General features: G+C 41.1%; 1 protein-coding gene across 2 annotated transcripts in view; it reads right to left on the bottom strand.

The window, feature by feature from the left end:
* EGFR (epidermal growth factor receptor) overlaps positions 1-18728 on the bottom strand; it is a 229918-nt gene that overhangs the window by 47706 nt on the left and 163484 nt on the right. For both annotated transcript variants that reach the window (XM_075921718.1, XM_075921717.1), the window contains exons 5-14: positions 17907-17975; positions 14080-14198; positions 12015-12156; positions 10801-10917; positions 8810-8936; positions 8610-8683; positions 7416-7506; positions 5493-5689; positions 3508-3640; positions 1869-1968 (exon numbers count right to left, since the gene is read on the bottom strand). In XM_075921718.1, the coding sequence (XP_075777833.1) occupies positions 1869-1968; positions 3508-3640; positions 5493-5689; positions 7416-7506; positions 8610-8683; positions 8810-8936; positions 10801-10917; positions 12015-12156; positions 14080-14198; positions 17907-17975 (1169 nt within the window). The remainder of the gene's footprint in view (positions 1-1868; positions 1969-3507; positions 3641-5492; positions 5690-7415; positions 7507-8609; positions 8684-8809; positions 8937-10800; positions 10918-12014; positions 12157-14079; positions 14199-17906; positions 17976-18728) is intronic.

Below are 18728 nucleotides of genomic sequence, written 5' to 3'. Positions count from 1 at the left end.
TGTATAAACACAGAACAAAACAATGCCTCCTACCCCAAAGCAGCTTGCAATCTTAGTAGCTGTACATCTGGCCCAAAGTTCTCAGGTGGGGGCTCTCAGCCTTTTTCTTCCCCAGGGGCTCTCCAACATGCTACAAAAACGTCACTGCTTGCCTGTGCCACAACAACTGTTTTTCTGCATGTAGAAGCCAAGGCTGGCATTAGTGGGTAGCAAGCAGGGCAACTGCCTGTGGCCCCATGCCACAGGAGGCCTTGCATAGCTAAATTGCTTGGCCTCAGGTTTCAGGCTCACTGCAGCTTCAGCCTTTTCGCGGCGAGTCTCCGGTTTTCTGCCCTGATCCTCAGCAAGTGTAATGCTGGCCCTGCTTGACAGAGCCCCTGGAACTCTCTTGCAGACCTCTATGGGGCCATAGACGCCTGGTTGAGTACTGCTGTTCTAAGCCATAATGGAATGAAGTGAGCACCTTGCATTACTGAACAGTGGCTTTCAGACTCATGAAGGATAGACAGCCATCTTGTGTCAGGATAGTGGCTGCAACAGAAGGTTCAGGGGGTTTCCAAGGACTGTATGATGTGGTGGAGGATAAAAGTGGATCTTTGACACTCTGGCAGGGCCTGAGAAAATTCTTTCCACTCCTTTATTAAAAATATATATTATTGAGCTAATGGGTACACTGGAATTGAAATATCCTCCAAATTAAAAATAAGGGACTAAATTCAGCCCTGGATGTAAAGGAGTATAATTCTCCATTCACTTTTACCCTTAAGGCTGAATTTGGTACAACATGTAAAAAAAAAAAAAAAAAAAAAAAAAGTGTGTTTTTCACAGGTTCCAAGAGATTTCATAAAATATAGTATTTTAAAAATCTGAAAAAGATAAAACTAAGGAGAAATTTGCCACTGGATATTGGGAAAGACCAAGATGTTTTAATATTTATAAAAAGAGCCTTTATACAAGTCCTGAAAGTTTAAATTACTTTGGAAAAGTTGATTATCATTTTTATAAACATTGAATAATTGGCAGTTACAGTACAAGAACTGCATTAATTTTAATTGTGTTGGGGTGGAAGTTGGTTTTAAATAGAAACTGATTCCTTAATATTTTCTAATAAACATCTGCTATTGATTTCTTCTCTGCACCAATAATATTGAGGCAGTGTAGATGTAATAAAAATAAATTGCAGTTCACATGTATGTGGGAAAAATATAACAAGGAGCAATACTTATGATATTTAATATGAAATCAAATAAAGAAAATTAACACTACCCTTGGAGTACATATATCATCAACCTTTCTAACAGTTCAAGCTAGTACTTGCTACTTCTGACTCATAAGAGCCACAACTCTACGACATACCAAAGATCTGGCCTTAATGCAATACAGTTTACCATGTATTAATTAGTAACACAGGATTAAAAAAAAATTAAGATCAGAGTTTTAGATATCTGCAGGAGAGGTGAGTTTGAAGAGTCCCATATGCACGAGGGTGGGGAGAGCGAGAGAGAGAGAAAGAGAGAGAGAGGCAGAAACTCAGCACACTCCCCCTTAGCCAATTACTTACTCACTCACTCCTTCCTTCCCTCTTTGTCCCAGCCACTTATTCCCTGCTTATTTGCATTTTTACTTGCTCTAGGAGCTGCTCCGTTTCAAGCATGCAGCTAGCTCTGTTTAGCTGCCTGTTTAGCGAGACACCCTGCTCCCCATCGGTCAGCTGAGCTCCCTGCCTATGTGGGAGCTTTGAATTTCTGAGAGGAGCTCAGAAAACAACTGCATGACCATGTAGGCATGCAGCTTGCAGGGAACTTAGATGTTCACTACGTGACAGGGTCTCTATGTATACAAGTTTATTAGGTTAAATTTGTTCTTACAGGCCCTGTGCAGGTTGCATTGTAGGCAGTTGAGTTTTGCACCAAGCATTCTGGGTGACATGGAAGACATTCAGAGTCTCTTTCAAACTCTCTTGGCTCCCTGAAAAATAAAAGAAGAAATACCTGACAAGATGTCAACTTCAAATTTACATGTCACAACCTCCCGCCTATTAGGATGACTATAATGAGATGAGAGGGAATATCAGAAGAACATGACTAGTTAGAGCACATGGATAAAACTTACTGAACATAACACATGGAAAGGTGTGAATAAGGACAAATTTGCCCACACAGGGCAATTCAGGTTGTAAACTACAAATTAGTCTTTACATTTTAAGCCATTTCTGAAGAATATGCTCAAAAAATTTCAAAATATTTTAATAGCTGATCAGCAAAAATATTTCTAGTGATTTTGAGACCCTAAATAAGAAGTTGGCTAATAATCAGATTCATGTCCTCCCCCCAAACACACAATGAATCATTAAAATATGAAAACTGAGAACAGATGGTTTTGATAGCAATAAAGCTGTTCTACTTCAGGTAATTGTGTTATTAATTAAAGCAAATCCACCCATCATTTGACACACAAAAATATCCAGTTCTGCCCTGTAAGGCATTATATCAGCTGGAGGGAATTCACTTGAAAAGATAACAGCTACTGAACCGCAAATTGCTAGATAAATATAAACATTATCGACATCAGCATTCTGTAAATTATTGTCATACTATTATTTTTCAAAGTTTTACAAATCTCAAATAATTAGTAAAAATGAAATGGGAAAATACGGTCACTGTAGTTTTATGGAGAATTAAACATATTGTGCTCTGTATATGCAGAGTATTCAAAATCCTTCAGTTTGGGGATAATCTTTCATGTATCATTATATTAAATATTACAAATTTAAATAACTAGGAGAATGTTCCTTTTCAAGATGTAAGGACACTTATAAATGTTGCTAAACATTAGCCTAGCTGATGGAATTTAGGTCATCTTGCCTCCACTATAGTTCAGCAATAAAAGTGGGCAAAAATTGTAAGGACAAATTATTCACTTAGGCCAGGCTTCCCGTAGTTTTGATGGGAGCCATACATGGGCATTTGAGAGAAGACTTTGACCTTACAATGTTTAGGCTGTGATCCAGCAAATTCACTTTGGCGTGTGCAAAACAATAAGCCCATTAAGTCATCACATTGAGGTAAATGAGTCTAATCAACGGGTGAATTCCTAGCTGCAGTAAAGTCAGTATCAAAATGCCATTGGTTACACTAGGGTCAAGATTTCACTTAATATTCTTAAAGACAGATTTTTCAAAAGAACCTAAAGGAGGTAGGCTGCTTGATTTTCAAAGGGAGTTGGGTGCTAAGTTCTCTTCAGCCCCTTTGAAATCTCAGTCTTCTTCCAGTAGGTCCTAGGGGAGTCATCCACCTGATGTTGGGAGAACCAGCTCATAGAGCAAGAAAGTTATTTCTTCCTTTTCTGCATTTAGGTACCACACTCAACCTAACATTTTTTGCAAAAGTAACAAAAACTGATACAACTAGAATGCCTGCTTTTTATTTCCCCCTATGACGTTAATATTTTTCTTTCTAAGCTAAAAAAAAAACCAAACAACCCTCCCCTCCCCAACAATCTCCTTACCCTTGTATAATATTGCATGTTTTCACACACTCCCTTTGGCGACTGAAATGACGGCAGGAAAAGCATTGGAATGGCCCCGGCCCCCAACAGCCTACTTCTGAGCATAAGGGGTCGCACACATGTCCTGTAGCACCTAAGACAGACAGAGACAAAGACAAACAATAGCCAGGAATTTCAGAGAGAGTAATTAGAGCACCACAAATGACTCATTTTTGAAAGCCAATTTTTCCAAATTAACTCAGTGTAGATCTGAAGGATTCTGAAAGCATTACAGAGCAGGAGGAGAAACATTTATACTTTTCTCTAGTTTCCAAAACTTGAAATGTAATGGGACTGTTAACTTTTGTGATTACTCTGTTGTGAAGAAATCTACTTCTGAAATGGACATTAACATAAAACAAATCAATATGCTGCAGACAGACACAATAAGGGCTTGATCCAACGTCCAAGAAAGTCAATGGAAAACTCAAATTGGGTCCTGACTGAATGTGACTGACATGAAGTTGGAACATGCACTCTTGTACTTCAGCTCCCAAACTGCAAGCCTCTACAAGCTGAGGCATAGTAAAGCAAACCTTGCCTAGCTGTAGGTCATGTTAATCTTTTATCCCAGGGTGGGGAATCTTTTTTGAATTGGAGGCCACATAAGTGAGAAAAAAAAAAAACCACCACCACCAAAAAAATCACCCTCCTTGACGTGGTTCCCATTTAAAAAGGAGAACAACATTCCCCACATTTTTCTCACACACCAGAACCTATGGGGGCCCAGGTTAGTACATTTTGTGCACTCCAGCCCCATGGGTGGGTTTGTGGATGGGTGGAGGTGGGTTGTACCAGTGCAGGCAAGCCAGGGGCTGCAAGCCCGGTATACAAGCAAGCCAGGGACTGCATCCGACCCTCAGGCCTTAGGTTCCCAACCCCTGCATTTATCCTCTCTGTAGGCCAACTGCTACAGCACAATATAATGCAAACACACACATGCATGTGCACACCCAGTCCCTACTGTGCAAGAGAATGTGTTCAGAAGAGCACAATCCTCCTGACTCTGGAGGATTTTAAAAATTTATTCTTGCTCCCCATTTGGGACATATGAACGAGTGCTGCCAATGTGTGAGTGGGAAGGGCTGTTTGGTACCAAACTGCCAGAAACTAGGTTTTGCAAGGCTAACGTCTCATCATTTTGGGCTCATGGTGTAATGACATTTACATAAGGACTGCATCATTCACAGCCTTTGAGAGGAAACAAGTGACATTTTGGGTCTGCCCTTTCTTGCCTCTGCCATAGAAGTGGACAGAAATAGTAATACGCAACCTAGGAGGGCACCACTGTTGCATTCATATCAGCTGCAACATACATGCCTTACTTCACTCTTGGCAACATACCCATACACATTCTCAGTCAGTTCAGGTGAAATGGTGATCCCAGGAGAGTCGGGGCAAAGCCTCCATTCACTTCAGCCAAACCAGGATTTCCCCTCTCCTGCCTTCCACAACAAACTCCCTTTCAGTTCCTCTATTTAACCAAATACAATGAAGACACCCACTTCCTCTCAATCACACTCAAAATGAACCACCGAAACTCTTTCCGCACACTTTCTCCTCAAGAAACACCGTATGGCTGAGCGTGGAGTGAGCATGCATCTTTGAGGAGAAGTGAGAGGAACGGGGAGTTGTCTTTGGTTATATGTTGAAACTGACAGGAGCTTTCTGTGGAGCAGGGTACTCATTTATTGTGGTGCTTAGTTTCTAAGACATGTGAGCTGAGGTTGAGGGGGGATGTGACTATTACTTTCACTGATGCCTAGAATTTTAGCAATTGCGTTGATAGACAAGGAGGCTGAACAACATCAACAACAATTTAATGGAGATTTTTGTTTGTGGTAATACAAAAGGAAGAAAAGTGTGCTTAAATTACTGCTCTCCATCTCTTTCTCTGCACCTCAAAAGGGCGTTCCAAGACGGACAAAAAAATAGCATTAACTTACTGCATTCATTTTGCTTTCTGTTGCTTATTTTTGTGTTCTGAGTTTCTGTCGCAAACAGTTTATTCCAGTTCAACGTCTCAACATAGCAGAGGTTCTTGTTCTTCATAATGACAACATCACCATCACTTATTTCCTTGAGGGAGCGCAGTCCCAGGAAGTTTATATTTAGGTTAACAACGGCGAGAGAATACTGACCACTAAAATAGGTGAACATCAAAAAGAATAATAGATGACAAGGAATTAAATGTTGTCTTACTGAGTACCTTTTCTGAATTTCAAAGACCCCACCTGGGTTAGTGTAAACTGTATTTTTTACAAGGAAAGATTCTGCTTGGTCCACCAATTTTAATTTGTAGGACATTAGTTGTGGCATAAAAACATTTGTATTGTAAAGGTACTATGGTCACATTTGATTTTCTATATACACTGGAAGTTAAGCCCTGCCATGGAACAGACACACTGCAGCACGCATGCACTAATACTATATAGAAGTGAAGCTAATGTCATTATTTTGCACTTGAATCTGCCATACTCCTAAGCACTTACAGCACAAAGCACAAAGGGACATTGATCCATACTAGGACTTCTAGATTGGGGATGGTTCTATAGTCCCCAAGGGCAGAGCCGGCAGCCACTGTATCAGAAGCAGCAGTGTGGGGTTCCAGGCAAGAGCTGGTCCGCAGCAGTGAGGGATGGCGGCAGACTCTGAGGGGTTTGTGGGGTGGGGGGAGGGGGAAGTATTTGAGCTCCTGGACCCAGACCAAGCCAGAACTGAGCTGGGCTGCCTGCCTGCCTCCTAATATATTTTAAATGCAGAGCCGCAGCAGGGGTAGGTCCCGGACCCAGTGTGAACTGGGCTGCTGGCCAGCCTGCTAAAAAATTTACTTGAAAGGGAGGAGGGGAGGGAAATGCATGTAGTCTATAGCATTAACCTATAAGCTTTTACTTATCGATTAATCGACTACACTATTACATCCCTATTTTAGACACTGCTGTAATTCATTCTTTCACAGTCATGCCTGGAGGCACCAGTTGAACTCAGGGCCCCAGTGTGCTAGGCACTGTCCATGTACTGAATAAAAGAAAATCTCTATACCAAGGAGTTTGCAATCTACATAAAAGATGGACAAGGAGAGGCAGCAATAAAACATTAGAACTGTCTACATGATGAGCTGTGATTTCTAAAGCACACTAACATGTTGCATGTTAATTGGTCCATGTAGACTCTGCACACTACTGTTTCAAATAGTACTACTTTAAAGCACACAAGGGCACTTTAGTCTGAATCAGCAGGGTCTAACCAGACCAATTACTGTGCAGCTCATTAGTGAGCTTTTGACATCACAGTCCCATACAGCATATTGCTCCAGCATATAGACAAGCACCTTTTACAGCTAAGGAACTGAGGCCCATAGGGCTAGATTTCTGCAGTACTTGGGCATTGCTCTGCTCTGAGTTACAAGGCCTTACTGACTTACGGGCCCAGGTCTCATTTTCAAAAGTAACGTAGGCACCTAAATTAGGCAGTATTGCAGTGTTGAGCACAGTGACCCTTAATGGCATTTAAAAATCTGAGCCAGTGAGATTTTGTGACTTGCTCAAGGTCAGAGAGGAAGACTGCCTCAGAACCAGTAACTGAAGCCACATCTCCCAGGTTCCATTCTAGTGCTCTAACCCCAAATCCATCCCGCCTCTCAAATGTAGACAGGGACCATCTTGACACAGTCACTTGAAAACATAGAGCAAAATTGGTATAAAACTGGCATTGAGTCAAAAGAACTGCATCATTTCATAAGACTACACAAATTTACACCAGCAGAGAAATTTGTACAACCCACACTTTGTACAACCTTTTATTATTTAGACAAACCCGGCAGTAAACACAGTTTCTCCCACCCTCATTCTGGCACATCGTTTACTTACTGTTGCTTTGTTCTGCCTCGTATAATCTCCAGATTTTCAAAAGCATAGAGATTAGTGGCATTTTCAGGCCAGGCTTGAAACAACAAAAATCCTGAAACAGGAATAAAAAACAAAACAAAACAAAAACCCTCAACAACTCAGCAGCTTGAAAATGTTGTTTTAATTGTGAATTCCTGGTGAGCCAGGAAAGGCACTTTTACCTTCCTCACATCTTTATGAGACTTGCAAAATGAAGTATGACATTTTCAGGAGTCTGAAGATATTTTTAACGCTGCTTCGTAAACAGTTTACTTTCAGGCCACCAAGAAGGCTTAACATTATACAAGTCTCATATGCTATAGAGCTGTACTTCCTGCAGCACTTGAGAGACCACAGGAGTTTCTGCTGGAACATGAGAACAACACTGGATCTTTCTAGATGTGGAAGCATTTAGGAAATGGGGGAAAAAATGAGTGTGGGGGGGGGAGCACAGAAGATTTTACCTGCTCAAAGCATTGACTGCTTGGACATTCAACAGGGAAAGAATTTTGGGAACAAAATTATATAAAAGTTGTGTGTAAATTTAGTGGCAATTATCTTAAGTAACTGGATATATTTAAAACAAAATACAGGACTATGTAGCACTTTAAAGACTAACAAGATGCTATATAGTCCTGTATTTTGTTTCAGCTACACCAGACTAACACGGCTACATTTCTGTCACTATTCTGGATATATTTAAAGTGAGAGAGAAAAGGGAGAGACCATGGGTCTGATTCAGATTTTACACTGCTTTCGCAAAAGCATGGAGTCCTTTAGTTTCAATAGAATTACCTTTGAAAAGCTTTCCATTATTAGAAATACAACCATTATTTCAGTGAACACCATTTTCTGTGTGTCTCCATTAACATTTTTGAGTTTCTGAAAGTGTTCTGATTTTGCTATTTAATACGTCTGATAATTCAGCAGAAGGGATGGGCTAGTAAAACCAGGCACCTTAGATCAGGTTCTGATCTGAATTACATGGCTGTAAATCCAGAGTAATTCCATGGACTGCAGTTGAGAGGCATTACTGTAGATATATACCAGCACTAACTCAGATTATTTAGTTTCTTGTGTGTCTCAACAAAAATTGTTTTTATTTTTTTACACCCTTTTATTGATGTTTTTCTAGCACTCAGGTCAGACAAAATTTTTAGCTAAACATATCATTACCTGTTATTTCTTTAACTGTTTTGAAGATATCCAGTTTCTTTGGATCCAGAGGTTGTGTTTTGGTGAAGTCATCACTAAATATCAAACAGACCACATAGTTTGAAAAAAGAACACATCAACTTTAACTGCTGTTACTGGTAAAAGATCCACCTTGACCTCACCCCTCCCCTCAACCACATACAAATCAGTTGGCAACTTACCCTAGAAATGAGACTGGCAGAATGCTGACATCCCCATTGATCTTGGTACAATTTTTGAAAGAGTCAATATTTGTAGCATTTATGGAGAGAACCCCTTTCAGTTCACCTATTCCAATCCCATTGCAGACTGTTAAAATGAAAGCACAAAAGCTGCAGGTTTTTTAGAGATTTTAGGAATTAACGAATTTAAGAAAATAAACATCAATGTGATATTCTGGAGAGAATCAATTGCGGCAGTTTTATCTCTAGATCTGTAGCTATAAAATTCATTACAGAAGTACCTAGGGGGAGACAGCTGACAAGACATGGTAATAATTGGAGAAAATGGGAGTGCATAGGCACTGAAAAACTTATTGTGCATGCGTCTAAGGCCCTTTTACACTGCTTTGGTTTTGTATGTTGAATATATTTTTTTAAAGAAAAAAAAAATCAGTATTATGGCCAAAGCCAGAGTGGAGAGAAATTAGCAGTTATAAAAGCAGGAGTGAAACAATTGTTTCCAGAGACTCATCTCACTTACACCTGATGTGAAGGGAGAATTAGGGCCAGTGAATGAAGGGGAGGAATACATGGCAGTAGCTGCAGCTGTGAAAGCTTTTATGCACCAAGTGGCAGGACTATGGAAAAGGACAGATGATGAGCTGGGAGGAGGGAGATGGCAGTAAGCGTATTACGATGAAGAGGAAGCGGAGGGGGAGCCAAAGGTGCCAGGTAAAGATGGGGAGAACATAGATGTGCTGCTTGGTAGGAGAGGGCACGCAGCTACACACCAGGGGTGGGGAACTTTTTTTGGGGTGGGGGCTGCAGACCCACAGAAAAATCAGTCGGGAGCCATATACCAGTGAGAAGTAAAGTGAGAAGCCCCTGACTGAGAAGCAGAAAGACAGTCCCCCACATTCTCCTCGCACACCAGAGACTAGAAGGGCCAAGGCTAGTGGATTTTGTGCCCTCCAGCCCTGCGGGTGGGTGGCAGGAAGCTGGAGCGCAGCCCAGGCTCCCCAGTGTTGCGGGGGCCAGGGAGGGGGAGAGATCCCTGAGCCTCAGGGTGGGATCCAGGCAAGTCACGGGCCACATCCAGCCTCCGGGCCTGAGGTTCCCCACCCCTGCTGTACACGATGGACTCTAATAACTAGGTTATTATAAGACCACAGGGATTCTTATAATAGTCAGACTCTTAATAGTCAGGTTACAAGAGCTGCCTGCACGGATGTGTATCTACGGATGTGAATGAGTAATATTGCCTTATAAACTCATAGAACATCTGGGCATAATCCTAATAAACCCCACACAAATCACAAAGCAGTTCATACTAAGGAGTGGTAGTAGTGGTGGTCAGGCATTTATGACACTGCATCCGATGCTGCAGTTGCTGAACATGATACTGGCAATGTTAAAATATGAGCTGGGACCTTAGTTCTACTCAGGAACTAGAGGTTTAGGCAAACAGACATTGTCATTCTACATCAGACCCACACTCCATCTAGTCCAGCATCCTGTCTCTGACAGAGGCTGGTGCCAGATGCTTCAGAGGAGGGTACAAGGAACTTGCTGTAGGCAGGTGTAGGCTGGTCAGCTCCCTACACAGGTCTCCTCTTTGTTGTTTTTTTTAAATATAATATGGCTGCTGTTCAATTGTTTGTGCAGCACAGGATCTAGGATAAAGTTGCACACATGCATGCATGCATGCTTCTTCATACACGCTCCTCTCCATTTTTGTGTTACTCTCATGGTCAAACAGTTGGTGAGACAAGCTAAGCAAAACTGTGCAGGGGACTTTCTTCCCATGCTGAGCAACCCACCCAAGTACATGCTCTGGAGCATTCATTTCCGTACTAAACTACTTGCTCAGGGCTCCATATTGTTAATAGGTATTTATATTGCAGCAGCACCCAGAGGTTCCAGTTAGGATCAGGGTCCCATTTGGTTGGATGCTTTGTCAAGTAAATTCGTGCCACACTAAAAACATTACTGTTTTCCTGCACTTCCTGTACCTTTGCTACACGGCCCGTCGCATTTTTTACATTTCTGAACACCATTTTCTTCCACTTCATAGCTATCGACATTACATGAGCGAACACAGGAGCCATGGTCTGTCACCACGTAGTTATCTGCAAAGACAGGAAGGGAAATACAAGGTGGGCATTGACACAAAGGAGAGATGCTTTGGGGGTTGCATTTATGCTGTAAACAGGCAATTAATGGACACAAAATTATGAAGTGCCTTTTAATTTTTGAATAGAGAAGGAGAATTAACACACACACAGCATTCAAAGCACTAACCAACCAAATTAAAGACATTAACTAATTAATCCTCACAATATCCCTGAGGGTTAGGTTGATAACTATTATCATCATACCAGTTGAAAAGGCCTTTCTTAAAGTCAAATAGAAAGATAGTCACATAATCAGAAGAACTGAGCACTTCCCAGTGCCCGGTTCCATCCTCAATCTTCCAGACCAAATGGTCTTTCTAATAGACAATGGTGATCTTGAGATATAGGGCCTAATTCTGTGTGTCAGTTGCTTCTCTACCTTTAAATAAATATTTTCAAAAGACCGTGGACAGGGAACAGAGAGAAAAATCAAAACTAAACAAAAATCTCTCTCACACACACAGGAGCGAAGAACACACACACACAGGAGAGAACACGCGCGCGCACACACACACACACACACATACACACACACGAGCCAAGAAAAATCCATATGCTTTGTGGTGTGGTACCAGAGGTATTTAAAGCAGTAGATTTCTGTAAGCCCCAAGTAAGAACCAGCTCTGCTTTATTTATGGGCTTGCCCTTGTGCCACTGAAGTCAGCGGGAGTTGCCACTGACTTCAATGGGAGCAGGTCTTATAAGAGCACTCGATAGATTTTATAAAGCATTTCTTTTTTTTGGCATTCACCAGTATAGACTAAGATAAAATTTTCAAAATAAAAAGACCAAAAATAACCCTGAAAAAACAACTGATACAAAAATGTTACGTGATTTGTATTTTCTCAGGTATAAATCATTTCTGATGTCTGCTAATGATTTCCAGAGCAAAAGCAGCTGAGGAGAGAGAGGAAATTCCTCTGTCTAAAGGGAAGCACTAAACTGAGGTGCCTGAAATGCGTGGGAAGAAACAGACAATAACCTCTGCCTGCCACCTTTTGGACCTACTATCTTCCCAGCTCTGATCAGATTAAAGGTCTAAGTGAACTTACGCGGGCATTCTTTCACACAAATGGCTCCAAAGCTGTATTTTCCATCAGGGTTGACATCCATCTGATAGGTGGTTGGGTTGTACAGCACTAAAGGCGGACAAGTATCCTTGCATGTTGCTTCGTCCCGAAACTTGCGGCATGCCTGCCATTGCGGAGGTGACAAGGGTATAAAGTAAACTACAGTCTATTTGTACAGCAAAAAGGAAGATACAATAAATGTATATTTTATAAGGCTGCTAAGGCCAGATCTACCAGGCTCTTAGCCCTAGGCCCACTGATAGGAGGACAAGGGGGGCAGTTGCCCCAGGGCACAATGTTTCAAAGGTTGCAATGACTGGAGCCCTGGGCCATTTAAGTTGCTGCTGACGCACTGTGCCACACACTCTGGGCAACGCTACAGGCCGGTGGGGAGGGGCTCATTGAGCTCCAGGGAGCACTATGGGCTGACTGTCCTCAGCCCCAACCTGTCCTCATTCCTATCCCTTCCAAGAGCACGAAGCCGCCCTCCCTCACCCAGAGGCTGTTGGCTCTGCTGCTTGGCCCCAATTGGTACAGAACACTCTCCAGGATGGATCTCTTGTGCTGTGGAAGTGAAAGAGTCCAAGGGTGTAGGCCAAGCTTGTCTGATATTTACAAAAAGGGAGTATGAGGGTTCTTAATCTTAATGGACTCATGCAAATAGCTTCTGCTTTACAAAGTCTTATGAACCCAGGCTCCTGCACTCGATCAGATCCCTGAGAGATGGACCCTTATACTTGTATGGAATGCCCATAGGTTCCACCTAGAAACATCGACTGCCTGCAAGTTTTGGATTGTGAGGACAGTGCCAAGAAATCAGAAACCAAATCAAGAGAAATGGCTATTTTCTTTATTGGCAACGTTTTAATAACATTAATGAAATGAAGTCCCTGCAGTCAATTACTGATCTGGACAGTTTATTAAAGGAATGCCATTAGGCTTGGCTATTGGTAATGAGCAATTAAGTTGGCATGTATGAAGTACAAGTTATTTCTACCAAGCTAATTCTACATTCAAATTGACCATCTTCCTTCCTCTCTTGGTTTTTCCCTTTTTTCCTGAGAGAGACACAATTAATGTTCCCTTCTATCAGTCAGTAAGAACACAATAAAGGTGATTTGTTTACATCTTTAATGAGCACAAAATATATCTAAGCCAATGAATGAATGAATAAATAAATACAATGAATGAACTTGGACTGTTTCCATAGAAACCGCTGAATTCCACTTAATTTAGTAGTAAGCCCCAACTATATGGAATCACTTCTTTTAAAAGGAGGAAAGATACAAAAAAAAACAAAAAAAAAAAACCACAGAAGAAAACGCTGCAACAGTTAAAATACCAGCTAGCGTAAACAGTTTTTTTTTAATTTCATCCCCTTGAGTGTTAAGAACCTAGTGAAGTTGTGCCGGTAAATAAGAAACAGAAAAAAGAAAGTGAATAGTGTATTATCATGGTCTATGCTAAATGAAATGCAAAAAGGAATATTAAACATGATGAGAAGTTAAGTTTCATTTTTAAAATTCTTTGTTTTAAAATTCCAATTTTGTTCTACTTCTAAAATTGTTGCCTAGTGTAAGGAACACCTGAACCAGATCCATCAGCTGGCGTAGACTTGCATAGCTACGAAGAAGTGAAGCTGTAGCAGGGATGGGCAAGATACAAACCAGATTCAGCTCACCAAGCCTTTTAATTTGGCCTATGGCCCTCCCTCGCGGGCATGGAGCAGCTCCATGCTACTGAAAGTGGCTGGCTGCTCCATGCAGCTCTCTGCACCATGCTCCACAGAGAGGGGGGGCTTCATGTGCCACCTCTGGCCCCAACACAATCTCTCAGCTCCTACTGGCCAGAAATCCGCTCTAGACCACTCCCCAAAACCTTGGAGTGGCCCCCCCATCAAAAATTATTGCCCAGCCCTGAGCTAGTGATTTACATTTTGTGCTCAGTGTTACTTTCAAGGCTGCTAAAGATTAAAAAAAGTTACAGTACATTCAGTCCAAAGCTTGGCTGCTGCTATTGAACTTTAAGTAAGTTGCTGTACTATTACCAGGCAGTCACTCTCGCGAGGCCCCGTACAACCAGCAGCACACTGGTTATGACAACAGTCGCTGGGCACCCTTCCTCTGCATCGGCCTGAACATTGCTGGGCACAGATAACTTTTGTTACTGAAAGACAGAAAAAAAAAAACAAATTAAAATGCATATTCGCCAAACCAAGATCCACAAGAATGGAGAAAACTCCAGATAAAAAGCAAGTGGGGAGGGCTTCTCATGGGACACCAATTTCTAGTGTCAGCATCCTGTGAAATTGGTGGGATGGAGAGGCCAGAAGCGAATTTCTGAGATTTTCCTTAACAGTGTATTTGAGCCAAATTTAATTCTCAGTTATCCGGCAGTACAGTATCAGTTCTTCAAGGACCTGATCACAGTGGCCCTGATCTCATAAATCACAGTTAAAAGTGAAGCTTTGTGAAAAAGGAGCCAATGCACAGCACCTTGCTAAATCACAAATAACTCCATAGGCATCAATGAAGTCACTCCCAACCTATGAAACACCAGAATTTGACCCTTGTTTCAAATAGGTTGTCTGAGATGATACAATATTAATTGGTGCTACCTGTGAGATATCAACTTTGTGGGAAGACCAGTTTTATATGAACAGGTAACAGTACATATTCTGTGTGTCATTAGAATTCCTGTTTAGTATTAAACATATTCCTGATGCTAGCAGAGGAACCCCACTCCTGCAACTCATTTCATATGTTTCTACACTATTTTTTAAACTTCAATGCCTTGGGCTAAGTCTTCCTCTTATACAACTTGCCTGGGGTTTGTGCTAATATAATTGACAGGATAATTTTGGATCAGAAGCTGTTTCCATTACCAAAGCAATCACCCGCAACAATTTTTTAATATCAAAATTATCAGGACTAAAATAGTGAAAAAAAAAAACCATTGACTAATGTATGTTTGCGCTACTGCCCTAGGCAGGACAGAACCAGAACTGCTCAACTATGCGTCCTTCACGGCAAGTTGATTTTCCTTAGACTGATAGAGCCTTTGTTTTGTTTTCTGAGCAGGAGGATTTGATTTCTAACCTGTTGAATAGTTACAGGGTGCAGTGTAGTCCAGATGCACTCAGAGTTGTTACAATATTTTAAAAATTCTTGTAACTCAGAAATAATCAGACTGTAGTCCAATCACAGAGTTAATACTTACATCATCCGAAAATTGCATTCTGCTGCAGGGTAATCAACTAGGATTGCTTCTTTTTTTTATTTACTTTTTTCTGTTAAACTTTTGCAACTAAGTTTTATTTTTTTCTGATCTCAAAATTTGTAACCAAATACTACATTTTCAAAGAAACATTATCTCCAAAATACACATAATTGGTATAGCAGCTGCTCCACACAACCAGGAACGGTGGGATAGAAGACACATTGTTTTACAACAGAATTTTTATGTCATTTTTGTAAGCATCAGCAGGAGTGTAAAACAGCTCATCATTTTGAGAGCAACTGACAAAAGCTTCCCACTGGACACTTACCAGAGCAAATGCTTATATTTTGTGCAATATATTCCACATTTGTTCAAGGATGGCAAGAAACAGGACGTAAACATTTCCCACATATGGAAAGTATTCTGATAAGCTAGATTCATAAATAGCTTAACAAATGAGTTTTAATTGCTAAATAAGGTTTGATCCTGCAAACATGTATGAGTATGCTTAACTTTATGCAACCTTGAATAATCTCACTGAAGTAAACAAGTCTACTTGCAGTGCGTATGATTAAGCACATGCATTCATACATGTTTGCAAGATCAGGATGTAAATTTCTTAAGCCCAAGGGACAGCATTACCTCTGGACATCAAGCTAAAAGTGAACATAATCCTTAACATGATCCAACCACTATTTACAACAATACGTACAGAGTAACTGTTACATTAGTCCCACAAAATCCAGTATAGGGTGTTTTATGAGCAGCTGTGAAGGACTGAGTCATGAAACCATTAGAACTAGTTGAAAAGTTATGAAACTGATAAAAAACTGAGGGGACCGGGGGCAGTGGGGAGGGAGGAGGGAATATTTGAGTGCTTTGTTTCAAATCGCTCTAGAAGGTATATAGATCTGGCTTGAAACACGTTGAACCTTCCTTGTCAGGCACACACTGGTCTGGCAAGATCTGTGGTCCAGAAAGATTTTAGTTAGCTAGATTTCCACTTATCATAGGTGTGGCCAAGTTTCCTGCAGTCCCATAAAGTTTGTTTACCGCCACCAACCCTAGTTCTCAGTGTTCTGTTATTTAGCTCTAATTTAGTCCTAAATTTAAAAGACAACAAATAGTCTAGCAGCACTTTCAAGGCTAACAAAAACACACAGATGGTATCACAAGCTTTCGTGGTTTCATCTGAAGAAGTGGGTTGTACCCACGAAAGCTCATGATACCATCTACATGTTTTGTTAGTCTTTAAGGTGCTGCTAGACTATTTGTTGTCTTAAGTTTTTCCAGTTACAGACTAACTCGGCTAACCCTCTGAAGTTTTTACTCCTAAATGTCATTTACGAGTTCAGCATGCAGTGGAAGTGTTGGTAAGGCTGCTAGACAGTATTGACCTCCCGCGGTTCTTGAATTCTCTGGGTCAGCACCAGTTAGGTCCCGAGGGTGCTGGTCTAGAGAGGTTCAACTTGTATCTGAATTGAGAGCAAAGAACTTCGATCTAAATACATTTGTAGGGCTGGATTCTGCTGTCACTTATGCAGATTTAAATCACTGAACTCGGTGGAATTAGATTAGTGTAAAGCTGCAAGAAAGAAGAATAAGGGCCAACGGCATTTCCCTAAATGCAGACTACACTTATTATAAAGTAGTGAAGAAATAGGCATCAAGAGAAACAAAAAACATTCAAAATACATTCCTCGCCAGTCTTTATATACCAAAAAGTAAAATCTTCATAGAAACTTAAGTGTCTGAACATCTTGTGTTTGTTGTTCTCTTGATGCCTAAGGGCAGCATCCAAAGTGCAAAATTGCAGGGTAAAATGTGTTCAGCCTGTGAGTCACGATTGCCTAAGAATCCTGACATGCTCTATAAATAATTAAAGACACCTTCCCCATGCTGTGAACCCTCTGGACCATACACCCGTAAGGCTAACATATCATTTTCTGAGAATGTCAGGACTTGCTTTATATGCCTATGCAATATATGAGTGTGACCTATTCTGGCTCTCTGGTGTTTATGTTGGAAGGAATTCTACAATGGGGATTTAAAAAAAACAAAAAATACAGTATTGGTGAGTTAGTCCCATTCTCAGCCTAAAATATTATGTAAGAATGTGTATGCTAATACGCTATTATTCTACTTGAAACAACAAAAGTGGAGAAAACTAACATTGTAGCTATTTCATTACACCTTTATAATAACATCGGGCTATATTTTCACATTTGTGGGGAAAAGCCATGAGAGGCAGGAAAAGTGCCTCCAAAACTTAGAGTGCCCCACACAGCTGAGCAATCATGGAGACATCTCCATCCAACCCAAGCTATTTTGCAGCTTCTATGCTGCTTACCAGGCCTCCACAAATGGGTCTGCTGTGTTTTTCGTCTGCCTTTCAATTCTGCTATACAAGAAGAGGGAGGAGTGCATATGATCAGCATTAATTGTCACTCGGATATTTGATGGATTGCAAGGGGAACATGCCACCAAGGTCCATGGTGTGCTTATGAGTTCTCAGGGCAGTGGAAGGGAGCATACTGTTCTTTGTAAAACACTTGTCACCACATCAGGGCTTGTGAAGGACATTCTTCAGTGAATAAAACAAATATGTAAGCACAAAAAAAGTCAACGATATTTTAAATGAATCAATGGACTTACATGTCTGACAGTTCTCTTGGCCAGCACCCCAACAGTGTCCTTCTGTACAATTTGCATGGCATATAGGACCTAAAATGCAAATGTTACATTGATAGGAAAACCTTTATGATGTACGAAATCTGTGCACGCAATTGTTAGATAACACACCAGGGCTGTCGGGCACTGAATCTTAGTCTTTTAGTCACAAAATATCTCCCATGTGCCTGTTACTAGAGTTAAAGTCAGCTTCTGTGCCACATGAACAATGTGGATAAAAATAAATGTTAAATAGATACCCATTCACAGTCAACACTGTCCACCCTGCGTACTAATTAAGGCAGGGAGAAGGTCCTGTGGGGGGGGGGGGGGGGGGGAAACAGTATACGATCCCATAATTAATTGCATCTTAAAACACACACACAGGGGGAGGGAAGGGAGTGGCAGGAAAGGCGGAACACAAGGGAGCTGGAGCAACATTTTAAGTTTGGAAGTTCATGTTTGAGTGCTTGACTTCACAACCCTAACTTTCTTCTTGTTTGTGATTCTCTACATTTATTAAAAAAAAAATCCCAGAAATTCTATCATATGGAACCATATGGACTCCAGCATGGTCACTGACTGGGCTGGGATATTCAATTCACAGCACACATCTCTATTTCTTGAGCTAATGGTGTTAGGCTGTTGTTCTTTATGTGGATCAGCCACTAGAGAAGGAGGAGACACATACTCTGCCAGTAGATTTCATAACTATTTGCTGACAGCAGAGAAATAGGGATACAGGCTGTGGAGAGAAAGGTAGTTTACAGGTTACTGGTTTCCATGTCCCCATCTGCCTGTCTCTGT

Source organism: Pelodiscus sinensis, chromosome 2, assembly GCF_049634645.1.
Source record: "Pelodiscus sinensis isolate JC-2024 chromosome 2, ASM4963464v1, whole genome shotgun sequence".
Classification (NCBI taxonomy): domain Eukaryota; kingdom Metazoa; phylum Chordata; order Testudines; family Trionychidae; genus Pelodiscus; species Pelodiscus sinensis.
The sequence above is the reverse complement of the archived record's forward strand: the minus strand, read 5'-3'. Positions and strand labels throughout refer to the sequence as shown.